Here is a 21,854-nt window from a genome sequence, read left to right as displayed (position 1 = left end):
ATGACTTGAATTACTTCAAGATGGAGGTTTCAAGACACTTATCTTTCTTATGTCAACCCCTCTTTCTTCAAAATGGTCAGTGTATGTCCTCTCCTTTGGTAGTACCACACATAGGTTTAAGACAGCACAGCTCCATGTAGCTCCTCCGTTAGAGGAGGAGGCAGTAGACACCTGCCGAAACGATAATTATTCCCAGTGAGGTCTAAAGCATTGTTCAGGGGGTGCTGCGAACTTATCATTAAACCCAGCTGTGACCTCACTGAACGTTTCCCTTTGTGTCTCACAACACAAGGGGGCAGTCATAGCCTGCCCTCTAAAGACAACTCTCTTCCTCCACACAAAACTACAAGCACCTAATAACACACACGCCCTTCACTCAAAAATTTCAAAATTATTATGGCGACTCCTACACCAGCCTCGGAGTCCCCATCTGGGAAGGGGACCATAAATGTCCCCAGGTCGGACTGCCTTTCTGTCGACGACCCTAGGTGTCTTGACACCCCCATCAACTTTTTCTTCATTAACTTCTGCAACATTCGTGTTCTAAGATCTAATTTTCAATCTGTAGAACACCACCTCTCCTCTTCTAAACCTCATCTTCTTTTCCTCACTGAAACTCGGATGTCAACTGACAGTAGCCCCTTTTCTGTTCCCTCCTACTTTCTCTATCCTCATTTTCGATCCAAAGCTGGATGTTGCGTTTATGTGCGCAATGATTAAACCTGCTCTCGTGCCCACGCTCATGAATCTTCCGAGTTTTCCACCATCTGGCTACGACTGCAGAGTCACTCTCAAAATAAAATTATCTGTGCTGTATATCTCTCACCTAACTCCTCTGACTATAAGAAATTCTTTGACTACTTAACTTCCAAAATGGAGCACATTTTGACTCTCTTCCCTTTTGCAGAGATCTCCATTCTTGGAGACTTCAGTGTTCACCACCAACTTTCGCTTTCCTCTCCCTTCACTGACCATCCTGGTGAACTAGCCTTCAACTTTGCTATCATCCATGACCTAGAGCAATTGGTGCAACACCCTACACGTATTCCTGATCGTCTTGGAGATACACCCAACATTCTTGACCTTTTCCTGACCTCTAATCCTTCTGCTTATGCTGTCACCCTTTCTTCTCCGTTGGCCTCCTCTGATCACAATCTCATTTCTGTATCTTGTCCTATCGCTCCAATCCCTCCTCAGGATCCCCCTAAGCGAAGGTGCCTCTGGCGTTTTGCCTCTGCTAGTTGGGAGGACCTGAGGAGGTATTTTGCTGATTTTCCTTGGAATGACTACTGCTTCCGTGTCAGAGACCCGTCTTTGTGTGCTGAGCGCATAACAAAGGTGATAATGTCTGGCATGGAGGCGTACAGTCCTCATTCTTTTTCTCGACCTAAACCTTCCAAACCTTGGTTTAACACAGCTTGTTCTCGTGCTATACATGATAGAGAGGTGACCCACAAAAGGTACTTAAGCCTTCCATCACCATAATCTCATGCACTTTATATTTCTGCCCTTTATATTTCTGCCAAGTCTGTTCTCCAACTAGCCAAAAACTCCTTCATTAACAGAAAGTGTCAAAACTTTTCAAGATCTAACTCCCCTCGTGACTTCTGGCATCTAGCCAAAAACATCTCCAATAACTTTGCTTCTTCTTCTTTCCCTCCTTTATTTCAACCAGATGGCACCACTGCTATCACATCTATTTCTAAAGCTGAACTCTTCGCTCAAACCTTTACTAAAAACTCTACCTTGGACGATTCTGGGCTTGTTCCTCCCTCTCCTCCACCCTCTGACTACTTCATGCTACCTATTAAAATTCTTCGCAATGATGTTTTCCATGCCCTTGCTTGCCTAAACCTTCGGAAGGCTTATGGACCTGATGGGGTCCCTCCTATTGTTCTCCGAAACTGTGCCTCCGTGCTTGCACCTTGCCTGGTCAAACTCTTTCAAACTCTTTCAGCCTACATTCAACCTGTTCCTAAAAAGGGTGACCGTTCTAATCCCTCAAACTACCGTCCTATTGCTTTAATTTCCTGCCTATCTAAAGTTTTTTTTTTTTTCATCTATCCTCCACAGTAAGATTCTTAAACATCTATCACTTCACAACCTTCCCTCTGATCGCCAGTATGGGTTCCGTCAAGGCCGCTCTACTGGTGATCTTCTGGCTTTCCTTACTGAGTCTTGGTCATCCTGTTTTAGAGATTTTGGTGAAACTTTTGCTGTTGCCTTGGACATATCAAAAGTTTTTGATAGAGTCTTTGCTTTTGATAAAGCTTTGATTTCCAAACTACCCTCCTACGGCTTCTATCCGTCTCTCTGTAACTTCATCTCAAGTTTCCTTCCTGACCGTTCTATTGCTGCTGTGGTAGACGGTCACTGTTCTTCTCCTGAATCTATTAACAGTGGTGTTTTTCAGGGTTCTATCCTGTCACCCACTCTCTTCTTATTATTCATTAATGATCTTCTAAACCAAACTTCTTGCCCTATCTACTCCTTCGCTGATGATACCACTCTGCACTTTTCCACGTCTTTTCATAGACGTCCAACCCTTCAGAAAGTAAACATTTCACGCAGGGAAGCCACAGAACGCTTGACTTCTGATCTTTCTAAAATTTATGATTGGGGCAGAGCAAACTTGGTATTGTTCAATGCCTCAAAAACTCAATTCCTCCATCTGTCAACTCGACACAACCTTCCAGACAACTATCCCCTCTTCTTCAATGACACTCAACTGCCCCCCTCTTCTACACTGAACATCCTCGGTCAGTCCTTTACTTATAATCTGAACTGGAAACTTCACATCTCATCTCTAGCTAAAACAGCTTCAATGAAGTTAGGCGTTCTGAGACGTCTCCGCCAGTTTTTCTCACCCCCCCCAGCTGCTAACTCTGTACAAGGGCCTTATCCGTCCATGTATGGAGTATGCTTCACATGTCTGGGGGGGTTCCACTCATACTGTTCTTCTAGACAGGGTGGAATCAAAGGCTTTTCGTCTCTAACGCAAGAGTTAACCAGTATTCTCAATCATTCATCTCTTTTTCTGGTAAACTCTGGAACTCCCTGCCTGCTTCCGTATTTCTTCCTTCCTATGACTTGAATTCCTTCAAGAGAGAGGTTTCAAGAGACTTATCCTTCAATTTTTGACTACCGCTTTGGACCCCTTTTATGGGACTGGGATTTCATTGGGCATTTTTTTTTATCGGATTTTTGTTGCCCTTGGTCAGTGTCACTCCTACATAAAAAAAACAAAAAAAAAATCTGTGTCACTATACCTGGCAAAAACAGCCAAGCGGATAATGTCATTTATATCCAAGCTTTCATCAAAGGCCACACTGAACACAGGTGTAGTTGTTAAAACAATAGTTTGCTGCTCACTTACATTAGTTGCCATTTCAGAAATACGTCTCTCCAACGGTTCTAGCTGAGACGGACATGTCTTTTATCCTTGAGATGATCATGTGTTTGTTTGATATGCCATCAAATAACACATTAGAGCAGTCTAGGAAAGCTGCTTGTATAAAATCTCCGTCGGTATAAGGCTTTCCATGCTTAGCAATACACAGAGCTAGTTTGTAACTGGCCGCAGTTGCATTGTTTTTTGCTAACACTTAGGTTCTTGTATACATTACCTTGTTTCTCATAGCGGGATACTGCTCTCTTAATCGCTTCAGCCTTGTCTGCACCATCCTTGAAAGTCTTCTAGTGTTTTGTTTCAAAGTGTCTTTTAACATTCGATGTGTGGCACACGACATCCTCGCAGCAGAGAGCACACACAGCACGATCATTCTGCTGATTAAATCCAAGGTCATTTGTCCATGATGACTGAAATGATCGGACATCAAGCTTGACTTTTTTGGCAACAGTCATGGCGGCAATAACTAGAGTGTCACTCACTGCGGCCGCTAAATAGTCACTGAAACAGCAGCACTGCGTGACTGATGCGTCACCAGCGGCTGGGAGCCAACGTGTCTCATGCTCGTCTACATGTCGTTGTACTCACGTACTTTTTCGTCTTAATTCAATGTATCATAGGAAAAAAAATATTTAGAATCATAAGAAAATTTAAACCATGATAAAAGTAAGGATGTACAATACACATTCTCTCTCTCTCTCTCTCTCTCTCTCTCTCTCTCTCTCTCTCTCTCTCTCTCTCTCTCTCATTATTTTATTGTTTAACTTTTTTTCTTTGCTCCTTTGAATCACGTGGCGTGTCATAGGCAAGCACTCTGCGTGCCAAGTTTGGCACGCGTACCAAAGGTTGCTGACCCCTGTCTTAGAGTTTTGGCTCATAACTCTTGGGCCGCTGACAGAGAGAGACCCTCCTCTTGCACCTTTCTTGTTCGAGCGAAGTGAAGTTTACTATGGAGGCTGTTTAATTTTGAGCGGCCCGGCCCAGCCCGACTGCAACGCTATTCAAACGCTAATATCTCCGGAACTATGAGGCTGATCGTAACGAAAATAACACCATATGATAACACAACTCTATCAATTTCATCTCTTCTATTGGGTGAAGTTAATAGGTAACTTGCAAAAAGTAGAAGGATGTCAAAAATAGGATTTCTTAAAAATTACTAAACCAATTTTAATGAAACTTAAGAGGTGTCATGTTGCTATATATATATATATATATATATATATATATATATATATATATATATATATATATATATATATATATATATATATATATATATATATATATATATATACATATATATAATATATAAATAAATAAATAAATATATATATATATATATATATATATATATATATATATATATATATATATATATATATATATATATATATATATATATATATATATATATATATATATTTATTTATTTTTTTTTTTTATTTTTTTTTTTTTTCATGTCAACTTTGAAGTTTACACATGCGCAAAGTCAAAATTCCAACTTTTAACTATTCAGCTGATCAACCTCCAAGTTGTTGGTAATAAGAGTAATACAATTTATAACGAAAAAGCATGTCAAATTTGCAACACTACTGTGCATGCGCAAAATAAAGTATAAAACTTTTTTCTAAAATGACCGTCAGTTTTCTGTAGTTTTTACCAACTTTTTTTCGTCTCACCGATAGCGGGTACATACCACTGAACACAGAATAAAATTTCCTATCCAACAGTATCTAGAACAACCATTAGGCTCATGCAAAGTGTTGAACTAGAGTGATTTGAATATTAGGCAAGTGCGATATGTGCAGGGTGCCTGATGTTACCATTCTCTCTCTCTCTCTCTCTCTCTCTCTCTCTCTCTCTCTCTCTCTCTCTCTTATTGAAATAACTTTATCCCTGATGTATTACTGACAGCTTCGTTCGTCAGTCGCCTTCTGAGGCGTTTTATTGGTTTATTCATCTGCTACTAAGGCTCGACTTCGTGTGCTGGTGTTCGCCTGGCAACTGGTGCGTTCCGCTCATCCCCAGTCTCAAGCTTATTGTTGGATGAATGTGTGGCATCGCCAGTCCTTATTGTTGCTGATATAGAGTCCAGCATCTTCCTGAGTCGATTTCTTGTATGGCATTTCCTGTGATTCACATTCTCAACTATATTATGCCTCACCCAAGTTTCCCTCTCTTTCGGTTTCAGGGCTGCATTAGCTATGGTGGCATTAAATGTACCTTCCTTTTCTTTATATCCCTGTAGATTTCCTAGAGTTGGTTACTTACAATTCCCATACAATTCTATCTACGACCCTGCTATTCCTAATAAGAATTTGTTACCGGACTTGTGAGCCCCGTGTAATATTCTTGGAACACTATTCCATACATTCTGATTCCATCTTTCTATTTATGGATGGTTTAAAATATATAGCTGGAGTCGGATATGGTGTTATCTATCCTTCATTCTGTCGAGATGGTAGCCTCCCCAGTGTTGCTTCTGTTTCTGCCATTATCCTAGGTTTAAGAATTATTTTTACTTTTCCCTTCTCATCCACAAATTTTAGCGACTCTCTGTGAAACATTTTAGCCCTTCTTCCCTTCATCCTCTTGTTAAGAACATAAGAACATAATAAATAAGGGAAGCTGCAAGAAGCCACCAGGCTTACAAGTGGCAGTCCCTGTATGAAATATACCTACCTATTTCCACCAATCATCCCCATACATAAATTCGTCTAATCTTCTCTTAAAGTTCCCTAATGTCTTAGCACTAAAAACTTGATTACTGAGTCCGTTCCATTCATCTACCACTCCATTTGAGAACCAGTTTCTTCCTATCTCTTTCTTAAACATAAATTTTTCAAGCTTGAACCCGTTATTTCTTGTTCTGTACTGGTTGCTGATCCTAAGAATTTTGCTTACGTTCTCCTTGTTATAACCCGTATACCACATAAAGACTTCCATCAGATACCCTCTTAACCTACGTCTCTGTAAAGAATGTAAATTTAACAACTTCAATCTCCCCTCGTAAGGAATACTCCTCATCCCCTGTATCGTTTTGGTCATTCTCCTTTGTACTGATTCTAATAGACCTATATCCTTTCTGTAATGTGGGGACCAGAACTGCGTAGTCTAGATGAGGTCTGGCCAGCGCCAAATATAACATTAGTATTACTTCGGGCCTTCTACTTTTAACACTCCTAAAAATTAATCCTAATACCCTATTTCCCCTAATTCTGGCCTCTATGCAATGCTTTCCTAGACGGAGTCTTTCCTAGACTATATATATATATATATATATATATATATATATATATATATATATATATATATATATATATATATATATATATATATATATATATATATATATATATATATATATATATATATATATACACAATATGTAGGTTGGTATCAACAGCATATGAGGGACAGGGTAAGAAGTTTGTTTTAGAAAATCACTGATGAATAACAGGAAGAGAATGGGTGAGGAACACCACTGTTGATAGCCTTAGAAGAAGAAGAGTAGCTGTCTACTACAGCAGCTATAGAACGGTCAGAATGAAAACTTGAGATGTAGTTACAGAGAGAATGATAGAAGCCGTAGGACGGTAATTTGGAAATCAAAGCTTTGTGCCAGATTCTATCAAAAGTTTTTGATAAAACTAAGGCAACAGCGAAAGTTACACCAAAATCTCTAAAACAAAGACTAAGTAAAGAAAGCCAGAAGAGTACCAGTAGAGCAACCACGATGGTACATGCTAGCGATTAGATATAAGGGTGTAAAGTGATAGATGTTTAAGAGTCTTACTGTTGAGGATAGATTCAAAAACTTTAGAGAGGTAGGGAATTAAAGTAATAGGACGGTAGTTTAAGAGATTAAATTAGATTAGTGAAGTTGCAAAAAACGTAATGAAACGACATAAGTGCACGGATATAGTAGTGAATGTATTTGAACTACATTTTATGAAGGATTTATTCAGTGATATTGGCAATTAAAAATATAATTCAATAATTGATGAATTTATAGACATCAGTGATGTGAATCTTGGTGTAGTTATTCGTTACTATAGTGAAGTGCGAGGAAGGTTTTGTCTACACTTCTTAGACTTAGAAATTGAGTCTGTGATAGCAATGACAATGATGAAAGCAATCAAGAATCTGTAATTAAGTGTAAAATTAAACGTAAATGGATTAAGTGTGAATACCAAGAGTGTTAAGACAGGTGCTGTATGAGAATTATATGAACATTTAAGTAACATAAGAACATAAGAAATAAGGGAAGCTGCAAGAAGCGACCAGGCTTACACGTAGCAGTCCCTGTATGAAATATACCTACCTATTTCCATCTATTATCCCCATCCATAAACCCGTCTAATCTTCTCTTAAAGCTCCCTAATGTCTTAGCACTAACAACATCATTACTGAGTCCGTTCCACTTATGTACCACTCTATTTAAGAACCAATTTCTTCCTGTCTCCTTCCTAAACCTAAATTTTTCAAGTTTGAACCCGTTATTTCTTGATCTATTCAGGTTGCTGATCCTAAGAATTTTGCTTACATCCCCCTTGTTATAACCCTTACACCACTTAAAGACTTCTATCAGGTCCCCTCTTAAACTACGTCTCTCTAAAGAATGTAAATTTAACAGCTTCAGTCTCGCCTCATCCCCTGTATTCTTTTAGTCATTTTTCTCTGTACTGATTCTAATAGACCTATATCTTTCCTGTAATGTGGGAACCAGAACTGCACATCGTAGTCTAGATGAGGTCTGACCAGCGCCAAGTATAACTTTAATATTAATTCGGGCCTTCTACTTTTAACACTCCTAAAAATGAATCGTAATACCCTATTTGCCTTGTTTCTGGCTTCTATGCATTGTTTTCCTAGACGGAGTTCAGAGCTAACTACAACTCCTAAATCTTTCTCGTACCCTGTACCTACCAAAGTTTCGTTGTTTATTGTGTACCTATTGTGTGGGTTTCCTCTACCTACGCTAAGTACTTTGCATTTGTTGATATCAAATTGCATTTGCCATCTGTCCATCCATTCATTCATCCTATCTAAATCTGCCTGCAAGGTGATGGCATCCGATTCTGACCTAATTAATCAACCTATCTTTGTGTCATCCGCAAATTTACTAACATCACTACTGATTCCAGTATCTAAGTCAGTGATATATATGACGAATAACAATGGCCCTAATACTGATCCCTGTGGCACCCCACTAATTACAGGATCCCACTCGGATTTAGAGCCGTTTATTACAACTCTGTCGCCTGTCGCTAAGCCATGAGTTTTCTTTACATCAGCTGGTGATGGTATGGTGCGTCTGCCAAGCCCTTCAGCTTTCCGTTCCGGCTGCTAGCCAAAATACACTGAATTCCTTGTGAAAGAAATTTATAACTGGTTCAGTCATTATTCAAAGAGACATTAAGCATACACACACACACACACACACACACACACACACACACACACACACGTAGCAGTGTATATATATATATATATATATATATATATATATATATATATATATATATATATATATATATATATATATATATATATATATATATATATATATATATATATATATATATATATATATATATATATATATATATATATATATATCCCAGAATGATGGGAAGCAACCTCTTCAGGTAACTGTTCTTGCGACACAAGATAGTTATCAATCGAACTTGCAGTATCCTGCATTCTTTCCCAATGGGATGAATTGAAACTCCACTTCAGCATTGTAAAGAGTTCTGAAAGCTGTTTTAATGCTGAAGTGCTGTATCAAATGTATTCAGATTCTGTGAATAAACTTTATCTGTTGTGTTTATGATCCGTGTTACATGATGTGCAGAGTGAAGCGAAACTGAAAGTGAAAGTGCTGACATAAGTAAGTTACTTTCTAATTTTATTACTATTGTCCAAATAATGAGCCGAATGGTGGTACAGAAGGTGTTCGAGTTGAGAGGGAGAGAAGTTCCGGAAGGCTGCTAATAACTCGTTTTGCTCGCAATTCGTCAACATTATTATATATATATATATATATATATATATATATATATATATATATATATATATATATATATATATATATATATATATATATATATATATATATATATGTATGTATATCATACGTTCCACAAACAATATAATGCCGCAACAGACCTTGTCCTACCGCTAGTGGAGATTACAAGGGATTGGGAAAAGATATGAAATATATCATAGCTAATAAAGATGTGTATCATAACTTAGAACGTTTATCATAAGTCTATCATAAGCGTTTTGCCATATGTAGTGACCAGTTTGAAGTAAGCGTTTAGGCGTTGTCCTTTCTGGGGATTCCCCGGCCTGCAGTCTTGCCACACTTATAGCAAGACACACCATGTCAGATACTTCCTATCTCAAAATTATTTTGATTAAAAAAAAGGAAAAAAAAATGCCTTATGGAGTATGACTCCTCGTCACAAAATTCCTCGGTTTTATGCGCTGCGATACAGGTATGATCAATTTTTTCTCCTCTTTATCCCACATTTTTTTTTTTTCAAAGATAGTCTTTTTATTTAGTTTCCTGTGAAAATTTACTGTTCTCTCTCTCTGCGTACATCAGAGAATGACAAATTTTAGCTATAACTAATATTTCTCGAATTTACATACAAAAAAAAAAAAAAAATTATTATTTTCTTTGTAAATCCAACAAATAATCAACGTATCTGCATCAGATATCTTCCGCATTAATATTCTAAGTGGAACACTTTGGAATATGGCGAAATATAATAAAATTTGAGTACTGAGGCGCTGAAATCATCCGTGAAATCGTGACTCGCTTTAGGCCTATGTACAAAACTAATCTGAATAACTAAAGGAAACTATGTCTGCTTTTTCCACATATCCTGATGTACATATCCTGTGAATCTCAAGTCTCTAGCTGCAATAGGTGAACTACACTAACTCCTTCAACTTTATCGCTTGATTTCTCAAAATGGCGATTTTGGCACTATAAAAAATATCTCCTCCTTTGCTGTTCCTGTCACACAAATATGTCCTATTGCAGCTTTTGAAAGTATAAGAAACGAATAATGTCTGCTATCGAAACTATTGTTTGGAGTTGATTTTGATTTTTGTCATATATTTGAAAGTCAAAATTTAAGTAACTTTTCATCGAACTTTAAAAAATATCTTTTTTACTACTGTACAAGAAAAAACGATAGCAGACCTTAATCTCCTATCCTTCCTAATTTAAATGCTTTTTGAATGAAAGAAATTGGTCAACAAATAAGGGAGGAGTTCAAAAGATCATAAGCAATTTAACATGGGATTCGAGATTCTACAACTCCTCCTTAACTGATAACTAGTATAATATTTAGATATCTGTCCATCACTAACTTCTATACATGTATACATGTTGAGTGGTGTTTACGTTCCATGTAATTTGGATTATGAAAATTTTGTTTGCCAAAACTTCGTATAGGTACAACGAGCACCATGCAAAAATATTTTTGTATTTGTGCATTTTGCTGGAAAATAACATGTTTCTTTGCTATGCTTTTTGTTTGCTTTGCTATGCTTTTTGGGTTGGAAAAATGGAAAACTGTTATGTGGCCCAGCTCAGAGGTCGGACTTGGCGGTTGCGCTCCTCTGTACAGCACCCAGTTAATTCTTAATATATGGCAGCCTTCTACAGTCGTGTTTCCTTCCACCCTGGGAACACTTGGCAAGCAGAGATGGAGGATCAGCTTAGCATCACTGAGTTTCCGTGCCTGTCTCCTCCGGCCGACATGCTGCCCGTTTTCGCTAGTTGCTTTGGCCTTCATCTTTTTCCTTAATTAAGCTGTCTCTGGCTACCTGCTACCTACTGCTGCCACCACCTAACTTCTTTGCTGCTCTTCCTGTGTATCTGTTGAGTGACTTTTGAATTTTTTGCTCTTCTGTTGCTGCTTGTGAGCCTCTGATTGGGCTTTTTCTCCTGCCTGCCTGCTCTTTTGTCATCCTGTGCTGTTCTCTTCATCTCCGCCACTGCTCTGCCCGCCTGTTCGTGCTGCTTGTGGGCCTCTGGTCAAGCTTGTTCTACCTGCCTGCCCTCATCAGCTTGTGCTTCCATACTGCTACCACTTGACTGTTCTGCCGCAATTCCTATCTGCCCGCTGATCAACTTTTGTACTAAGCAGCCTGCCTGTCTTCATATGTGCTCTTCCTGCACAACTTTCGGGACCTCCTGGTCTGGTTTCTCCTGCCTGCCTCCCTGCCTTTGTCCGCCGATGCTGTTCCCCCTTCTGGCTCCTGCTACTTGCTGTGGTATTTTTACTGATTATGTGGGTTTTCTGCTTGCGGTTTCCTCCTGCCACGGCCGCTTGCACTCGTCGCGCACCACATCTACTCCTACGGTGCCTTCTTCTGCTGCTTGTGGACCTCTGGCTGGGCTTTTTCTCCTGGCCGGCTGCCCCTGTCACCCTATGCTCCCGTCAACTTATACTGTTCTGCATCTGGCCGTCCTGTCGCCTTTTATGTACCATGCCAGCCAATATCACCGCCATCTTCATCAGTCGTCTACAGCTTTTGGGTTACGATTTGGTAAGATATTAGTGTATTTCTAGAGGAGTTTCTTTCAAATTTCTATTGCATATGATGTCATATCCTCTTTGTCTGAGGCACCCAGTGATGTCACCGTGCTTTCTTGGCTTATGATTCGCTGTTCTGACGTCACGCTAGTATGAACTCTGTCTTTTCTCACTCTGCGATTGGCTTTGGCACAGCATTCTTTCACACCTTTATGTTAGTATCTCATCCTCAACTTCTAAGTGGTTCAATCTGTGCTATGTTGTGTTGTGTTGTGTTATTTCCTAGCAGTTACCCTGCAGTCACACTTTGTTGGGCCTGAGACCATGCCTAGTAGATGTGGCCGAGCAATATATTAGCCTTCCCACCATTCCGCGTGGTTTGTATGCGGCTCCACCAAGGGCCCTGTCGTAGGTTTAAATGACCAGCTACTTTCAAGTGACGAAGTGCCCTCGCAGCCCCATTTTCATTGCCAGCCATATGGTTCATTTAATCCCAGCCATGGCAACCTTGTGTGTTGCCGTGGCTGGGAGTAAGCCTATATATGAAGTTTGTATGCTGTGTAAGGTAACATTTACAATTCTGAGAGCTTACAGAGCTAAATGGATAACTTAGGCAAATAAATCAAGAAACGGAAATGATATGCCTATGAGTGAATTTTACCAGATACACGGAGGCATCACACCCTTCAAAGTATAGCGAAATGTTGCGTTGTATTGCATCAGTTATCGACAACGTCTTCAATGGATGCTAAAATATTATATTATTAACTTTGAAGGTAAAAATTTCAATTATGCATAGGTGTGTAATGACATCAGCAGCTGGCAACATTTGGCCAGGCTCAAGTCGCTCACTGACTGGCTTTAATTTCTCCCCATGTATATACTCTTCCAGACTTAGGAAAAATGCAGCCGGGAGCAGCAGAGCGATCATTGCAGTCCCGACTTGTTTTCTGTCAGGGCGTCCCGAATCTTGAGAGTGCAATGGGAGAAAACCAGTTCTCACCCCAGAACCGAGGAAAAAAAGGAAGTTGTAGAGAAATAAGCAAGCCGAACTACCCTCTTCTACAACTAAACACGCCGGTGTCCTCAGTTGCAGGGTCTTCCCCATTCTGATATTTCGTGCGGGAGACGCATTTAAGACAGGACGGGGCAAAAATTGGGGAAGATGGTTACAGTGTGTCCATCTGCATTTTCTTTGACGGACACAGTGTTCACCTGCGTCCTCTTTTAGTAGTGCCACTCAATGGCGTGGTACTGTTGCAACGTCTCCTGAAGGAGGCGCTGGCGGTAGGTAATACTTGCTTCCACGTAGGTGGAGACGCAAGTAAGTGGCGCAGGACGGTGATCAAAACATTTCCGGATAGAGAGCTGGGAACCGGCTGTACAGCGAGACTTCTCTCACCAACAACTGCAGGCAGACTGGGTCGGATCACGAGACTGTTGACTTTTTATTGTGAGATTGTCACTCCTGGAGAGGCGCAGACCTTTATACTCTGGGACTGCCTGCAGATGATCTGCCGTAGATATACGAGTATGTCGGAGTGTTCCGCTGGAGATGGGGAAGTTTAACTTCCTCACATAAAGGATTCATGGAATTCCACACTTTCTCAAACGTAGTTGGGAAAAAAATTAGTGGAGTTATTGAGTTTAAGTCTGGATATTGTCGTATTCTTGGTAAGCGAAGAAGAATACACGATCTGGGTGTAAGACGTATATCCAGCTACAAGTAGAGGACCTCATGTTGTTGGCTGTGAGGTTGACCTCCATCAGGCATACTAGCAGTACCCAGGTTAACACTACAGCTATGCCATATATAATCAGGCGACTAACAGAGCGCCTCGTATATAACAAAAGTAACTGCTTAAACATCGAATCCCTAATATGAATTGGAGGAAGGAATAATGATCAAGATCTATGTCTCTACCTATGCAACTTTCAAGCTAATTACCCATCTATCTATTTTTTTTTCTTTTTTTGGTTTTATGCCCGGTTTCCCTAGTTTATCAGAGCTAGGACGGTGCCTCCTAAAGGAGGACTTTGATGCGGCAACTGGGAACCGTTTCATCGAGTGAATGTCCTTCCTACCATCGGACCGTGGCCAGTATTCGAACCCATGTGTCTAAGACAACCTCAACACTAGTGTGCGCGGTTCCACTGCGCTATCTATCTATTGATTTACATAATTGTACCTATCTTTCTCCCCCCACCCTCTCTCTCTCTCTCTCTCTCTTCCTTTATATATATATATATATATATATATATATATATATATATATATATATATATATATATATATATATATATATATATATATATATATATATATATATATATGTTACAGTCAAAACCCGGAATCAGTCAAAACTAGTTTTAACTAAACCCGGAATCAGTCAAAACTAGTTTTAACTAGGTATTTTCAATGTGTTGGTGAACAACTATTATTACCTAGGCAAAACTAGTTATACCTTAATGTGTTTGATATAACTAGAAATATCAAAGTTTAACTAGTTAAATCTAGTTTTATCTGATCGTGTAAGTTAAAACTAGATTCAACAACGGTACTGAATGTCAAAAGTAGGTGAGGGATATGACCACTGGTTTGAGTACCATTGCTCGTTTGAGTACCATTTTTGGGGAACTCAAACATAACATCCCCATCTAACCTAACCTAACCTAACCTAACCTAACCAAATGCTACTTATACATATAAATGTTTTCCCCGGCACTACACCAGTTTCACTTTTAGTCTAACCTAGTTAGGTTAGGTTAGGTTAGGTTAGATGGGGATGTTATGTTTGAGTTCCCCAAAAATGGTACTCAAACGAGCAATGGTATTCAAACGAGTGGTCATTTTCAGTACCGTTGTTGAATCTAGTTTTAACTTACACGATCAGATAAAACTAGATTTAACTAGTTAAACTTTGATATTTCTAGTTATATCAAACACATTAAGGTATAATTAGTTTTGCCTAGGTAATACTAGTTGTTCACCAACACATTGAAAATACCTAGTTAAAACTAGTTTTGACTGATTCCGGGTTTAGTTAAAACTAGTTTTGACTGATTCCGGGTTTTGACTGTAATATATATATATATATATATATATATATATATATATATATATATATATATATATATATATATATATATATATATATATATATATATATACTAATGAAAAAATACATTGTCTGTCTGTCTGTCTGTCTGTGTATGGGTGTGTCCGCTTTTCATATATATATATATATATATATATATATATATATATATATATATATATATATATATATATATATATATATATATATATATATATACTAATAAAAAAATACATTGTCTGTCTGTCTGTCTCTGTGTATGGGTGTGTCCGCTTTTCATATATATATATATATATATATATATATATATATATATATATATATATATATATATATATATATATATATATATATATATATATATATATATATATATATATATATATATATATATATATATATATATATATATATATATATATATATATATATATATATATATATATATATATATATATATATATATATATATATATATATATATATATATATATATATATATATATATATATATATATGAAAAGCGGACACACCCATACACAGACAGACAGACAGACAGACAATGTATTTTCTTATTAGTATATATATATATATATATATATATATATATATATATATATATATATATATATATATATATATATATACTAATAAAAAGAACACGTTGTCTGTCTGTCTGTCTGTCTGTCTGTGTGTGGGTGTGTCCGCTTTTCACGGAAAACTATTGACCTGATTGTAATGAAATTTGGTAAGGAGGTCCCCCTTGATCCGGGGAGTGGCATAGGCTGTCTTAACTACTTCCAACCCAAAACTATTAGATTATTCAGGCAAATCTGTCACCGTAACCCAATTCTTGATGGTGTCACCAGGTATACCGTAACTAATTATTTATTTATTTATTTATTTATTTATTTATATCTTTTTATGTAGGAGGGGTACCGGTCAAGGACATCAAAAATCCAATAAAAAGAAATGGCTCACTGAGATGTCAGTCCCGGATTAGAGTCTAAGGTGGTGGTAAAAAACTGAAGGATAACACAAAAGCAGGCAGGGAGTTTCAGAGTTTATTAGAGAGAGGGATGAATGATAGAGAATACTGGTTAACTCTTGCATTAGAGAGGTGGACAGAATAGAGATGAGAGGAAGAAGAAAGTCTTGTGCAGCGATGCCGCGGAAGGAGAAGAGGCATGCAGTTAGCAAGATCAGAAGAACAGTTAGCATGAAATAGAGGTAGAAGATAGCAAGAGATGCAACACTGCGAAAGAGGCTGAATACAGTAAGTTAGAGTGGATGAGTTCATGAGACGAAAAACTTTTGATTCTTCCCTGTCTAGAAGAGCGGTATGAGTGGAACCCCCACAGACATGTGAACCATACTCCATACATGGACGGATAAGTCGCTGTGCAGAGTTAGCAGCTGGAAGGGTGAGAAAAACTGGCAGAGACGTCTCAGAACAACTAATTTCATAGAAGCTGTTTTAGCTAGAGATAAGATGTGAAGTTTCCAGTTCAGATTATAAGTAAAGGACAGAGCGAGGATGTTCAGTGTAGAAGAGGGGAGTGTCATTGGAAAAGAGGGGATAGTTATCTGGAAGTTTGTGTCGAGTTGATAGATGGAGTAATTGAGTTTTTGAGACACTGAACAATAATAAGTTTGCTCTGCCTCAATCAGAAATTTTAGAGAGATCAGAAGTAAGGCATTCGGTGGCTTCCCTGCGAGAACTGTTTTCTTCCTGAAAGGTTGGACGTCTACGAAAAGACGTAGAAAAGTGCAAGGTGATATCATCAGCGTAGGAGTGGATAGGACAAGAAGTTTGGTTTAGAAGATCATTGATGAATAACATGAAGAGTGTGGGTAACAGGACAGAACCCTTAAGAACACCACTGTTAATAAATTTAGCAGAACAACAGTGACCGTCTACCACAGCAGCAATAGAACGGTCAGAAAGGAAAATTCAGATGAAGTTAAAGAGAGAAGGATAGAAACCGTAGGAGGATAGTTTGGAAATCAGAGCTTTGTGCCAGACTCTGTCAAAAGTTTTTGATATGTCTAAGGCAACAGGAAAAGTTTCACCAAAATCTCTAAAACAGGATGACCAAGACTCAGTAAGGAAAGCCAGAAGAGCAGCCTTGACGGAACACATACTGGCGATCAGATAGAAGGTTGTGAAGTGATATATATTTAAGGATCTTCCTGTTGAAGATAGATAAAAAAAACTTTAGATAGGCAGGAAAATAAAGCAATAGAACGGTAGTTTGAGGGATTAGAACAGTCACCCTTTTTAGAACAGGCTGAATGTAGGTAAACTTCCAACAAGAAGGAAAGGTAGATGTTGAGAGACAGAGTTGAGTTTGACTAGGCAAGGTGCAAACTCGGAGACGCAGTTTCGGAGAACAATAGGAGGGACCCAAACAAACGACAGAATCAGGGTCTTGGGAGTCGAATTTTACCCAGGCAACGCCGGGTAATTCTGCTATATATATATATATATATATATATATATATATATATATATATATATATATATATATATATATATATATATATATATATATATAGATAGATAGATAGATAGATAGATAGATAGATAGATAGATAGATAGATAGATAGATAGATAGATAGATAGATAGATAGATAGATAGATAGATAGATAGATAGATAGATAGATAGATAGATAGATAGATAGATAGATAGATAGATAGGTAGGTAGATAGATAGATAGATAGATAGATAGATAGATAGATAGATAGATAGATAGATATATATGATCTTTCTTACGACAGACTTGCCTTGACGTAAAAGTGGAAACTCCATTTGTGTTGCCATTGGTGCCCAAAGAACTTCTCTCTGATACGGATCTCACAGCAACTTTTCTCGTGAGCTTGTACGCCGGTGGTCACTGTGATGGACCGGCTGTAATGAAGATGCAGGTAAGAAGAAATATTTTATTGCAGTTGCAAATTATATAAACTTCCATTAAATATTTTGAATTTATGTTTTGTAGTAATCGACCTAAATTATTTTAGTGGACGAATGGGTAGGAAAGGGCTTAAGCTATATACTACAGTATATCATATTGGTTTTTGGATGTTTAAACGAGGTTATTGTGACAGGATCTTGCTGGAGTGCAAGGTCACAGCCTCAGTATTGCTCCATACCTGTTCTTTTGTAAGTAAGCGGGGAGTACATCACGAAATCAGAAAATCACTGTCACTACTCGGCAGGGATTCGAACCCTGGACCTGAAGGTTATCCGTGGAATGTACTAATCACTACACCGTCAGCTAATCCCAATTTTCGTTGAAGAATTCTCTTCCTAAAAAGAATACGGCGCATAATTTCTTGTAATAGGAAATTATATGTAAAGACACCACATCTCCATTATATTCAATTTCTTCTTTTCCTGCTCCATGTCTCAATCCCGTACAATATCGACCCAACGCCCCCATCCTCTCTCTCTCTCTCTCTCTCTCTCTCTCTCTCTCTCTCTCTCTCTCTCTCTCTCTCTCTCTCTCTCTCTCTATATATATATATATATATATATATATATATATATATATATATATATATATATATATATATATATATATATATATATATATATATATATATATATATATATATATATATATATATATATATATATATATATATATATACATATACATATATATACACACACACACACACACACACACACACACACACACACACACACATTATATTATATTGCGTATATTACCTAGGGTATGTTCGGAGTAAGTCCTGCAGCCGTGCAAAATATCCAGTCAACGGAGGAGGACACTTGTGTCGGAGACTTTTTGATGAAAGGTCGGCTAACGTATGACCAAGTAATCGCTGCAGTAACATGGACACAGGTGAAATTATGTTTTGCTTTATTTATTCCGATACATTGAAACATAATCATTTATCTATTTACTTTCCATCTGTATCTTTAACTATTGTATATATTTTATGACTATTACGTATGGGTAATGAAGTCACTTTCCATAATGTTATTCGTTAATTAAGATTACCTTTCTGTCTCCAGGATTTCAGGCATTTGTTTAAAGCTGTTGAAGCTCTCACCTTAAATCAACTACAGTCTCTTTCAACTGCTAATGTGAAGAGTGAAGGTGACCGACCAGGCAACGAGCTCATCGTGCAAGCTGTTTTGTAAGTAAAATAAGGATTAGATTAGTTTAAACAGGATTTCCGTCATATAAGATAGAAGACTTACATTAATATAGTAATAGAGCATCCCTTCAATCTTATGTTGCACATTAAAATCCGAAATGTAAAACACACTAAGTCTGAAAGGTTTCCCATCCCCAAAAATATGTTGCAGCAATATAGCACAATCAAAGAATAAGTAAGCCTACAAGGAAAGTATAAAAGCGGTATGGAAAAGAAAAGAAAAAAAAAAAAGTCAGCAAGGTGGGATGCAAAGACGAGTATGCTTGATAGATATTATCTAACTTAACGATCACATTTATTTCGCAGGGAACCGACACAACTCTCACAAAAAGATCTTGTTCTGCGCCTGCATAAAAAAAAAAAAATAAATAAATAAATAAATAAATAAAATAAATAAATAAATAAATAAATAAATAAATAAATAAATAAAATAAATAAATAGATATATAAATAAAAAAAACACCTCTCTATGTTACGAAATATTTTTAGAAATACTTTCTTTTTTTTTGTTTTCCGTCTTTCTTTACAATTATCATTTGTTCACATCCGTAAGACATTTCTATGCATGGTGAAATGATTAATTACAATAGGTGAGGCAAATGATCATTCTAGGCAAAAGTTAGTGTAAGGACTTAAAAAATATTTCATATATTTCATATATTTCCTGGAGGAGGCAGTAGACACCTGCCGAAACGATAATTACTCCCAGTGATGTCTAAAGCACTGTTCAGAGGGGTGCTGTGAACTTATCATTAAACCTAGCTGTGACCTCACTGAACGTTTCCCTTTGTGTCTCACAACACAAGGGGGCAGTCATAGCCCGCCCTCTAAAGACAACTCTCTTCCTCCACACAAAACTACAAGCACCTAATAACACACACACCCTTCACTCAAAAATTTTAAAATCATCATGGCGACTCCTACACCAGCCTCGGAGTCCCCATCTGGGGAGGGGACCATAAATGTCCCCAGGTCGGACTGCCTTTCTGTCGACGACCCTAAGTGTCTTGACATCCCCCTCAATTTTTTCTTGATTAACTTCTGCAACATTAGCGGTCTAAGATCTAATTTTCAATCTGTAGAACACCACCTTTCCTCTTCTAAACCTCATCTTCTTTTCCTCACTGAAACTCAGGTGTCTGAGGCAACTGACAGTAGCCCCTTTTCTGTTCCCTCCTACTTTCTCTATCCTCATTTTCGATCCAAAGCTGGATGTTGCGTGTATGTGCGCAATGATTTAACCTGCTCTCGTGCCCACGCTCTTGAATCTTTCGAGTTTTCCACCATCTGGCTACGACTACAGAGTCACTCTCAAATCAAATTTATCTGTGCTGTATACTTTTCACCTAACTCCTCTGATTATAAGAAATTATTTGACTACTTAACTTCCAAAGTGGAGCACATTCTGACCCTCTTCCTTTTTGCAGAGATCTCCATTCTTGGAGACTTCAATATTCACCACCAGCTTTGGCTTTCCTCTCCCTTCACTGACCATCCTGGTAAACTAGCCTTCAACTTTGCTATCCTCCATGACCTAGAGCAATTGGTGCAACACCCTACTCGTATTCCTGACCGTCTTGGAGATACGCCCAACATTCTTGATCTTTTCCTGACCTCTAATCCTTCTGCTTATGCTGTTACCCTTTCTTCTCCGTTGGGTTCCTCTGATCACAATCTCATATCTGTATCTTGTCCTATCGCTCCAATCCCTCTTCAGTATCCCCCTAAGCGAAAGGTGCCTCTGGCATTTTGCCTCTGCCAGTATGGGGGGACCTGAGGAGGTATTTTGCTGATTTTCCTTGGAATGATTACTGCTTCCGTGTCAGAGACCCGTCTTTGTGTGCTGAGCGCATAATAGTGATAGTGTCTGGCATGGAGGCGTACATTCCTCACTCTTTTTCCTCATCCTAAACCTTCTAAACCTTGGTTTAACACACCTTGTTCTCGTGCTATACATGATAGAGAGGTGGCCCACAAAAGATACTTAAGCCTTCCATCACCAGAATCTCATGCACTTTATATTTTTGCCTGGAACCATGCCAAGTCTGTTCTCCAACTAGCCAAAACTCCTTCATTAACAGAAAGTGTCAAAACTTTTCAAGTTCTAACTCCCCTCGTGACTTCTGGCATCTAGCCAAAAAATATCTCCAATAGCTTTAGTTCTTCTTCTTTCCCTCCTTTATTTCAACCAGATGGCACCACTGCTATCACATCCATTTCTAAAGCTGAACTCTTCGCTCAAACCTTTGCTTAAAAAAACTCTACCTTGGACGATTCTGGGTTTGTTCCTCCCTCTCCACCCTCTGACTACTTCATGCCACGTATTAAAATTCTTCGCAATGATGTTTTCCATGCCCTTGCTGGCCTAAACCTTCGGAAGGCTTATGGACCTGATAGGGTCCCTCCTATTGTTCTCCGAAAGTGTGCCTCTGTGCTTGCGCTTTGCCTTGTCAAAGTCTTTCAGCTCTGTCTGTCAACATCTACCTTTCCTTCCTGTTGGAAGTTTACCTACATTCAACCTGTTCCTAAATAGGGTGACCGTTCTAATCCCTCAAACTACCGTCCTATTGCTTTAATTTCCTGCCT

The 21,854-nt window shown here is 38.1% G+C and overlaps 1 protein-coding gene across 1 annotated transcript in view; it reads left to right on the top strand.

The window, feature by feature from the left end:
- The window catches only part of LOC135089178 (hemolymph clottable protein-like), a 159,018-nt gene that overhangs the window by 100,588 nt on the left and 36,576 nt on the right, over positions 1–21,854 (top strand). Inside the window, exons 29-31 of the mRNA XM_063984490.1 lie at positions 17,856–18,002; positions 18,818–18,949; positions 19,123–19,247. Coding sequence (XP_063840560.1) covers positions 17,856–18,002; positions 18,818–18,949; positions 19,123–19,247 — 404 coding nt within the window. The remainder of the gene's footprint in view (positions 1–17,855; positions 18,003–18,817; positions 18,950–19,122; positions 19,248–21,854) is intronic.

The sequence above is a fragment of the Scylla paramamosain genome, chromosome 32 (assembly GCF_035594125.1).
Source record: "Scylla paramamosain isolate STU-SP2022 chromosome 32, ASM3559412v1, whole genome shotgun sequence".
Classification (NCBI taxonomy): Eukaryota; Metazoa; Arthropoda; class Malacostraca; order Decapoda; family Portunidae; genus Scylla; species Scylla paramamosain.
This window is presented reverse-complemented; position numbering and strand designations above follow the sequence as displayed.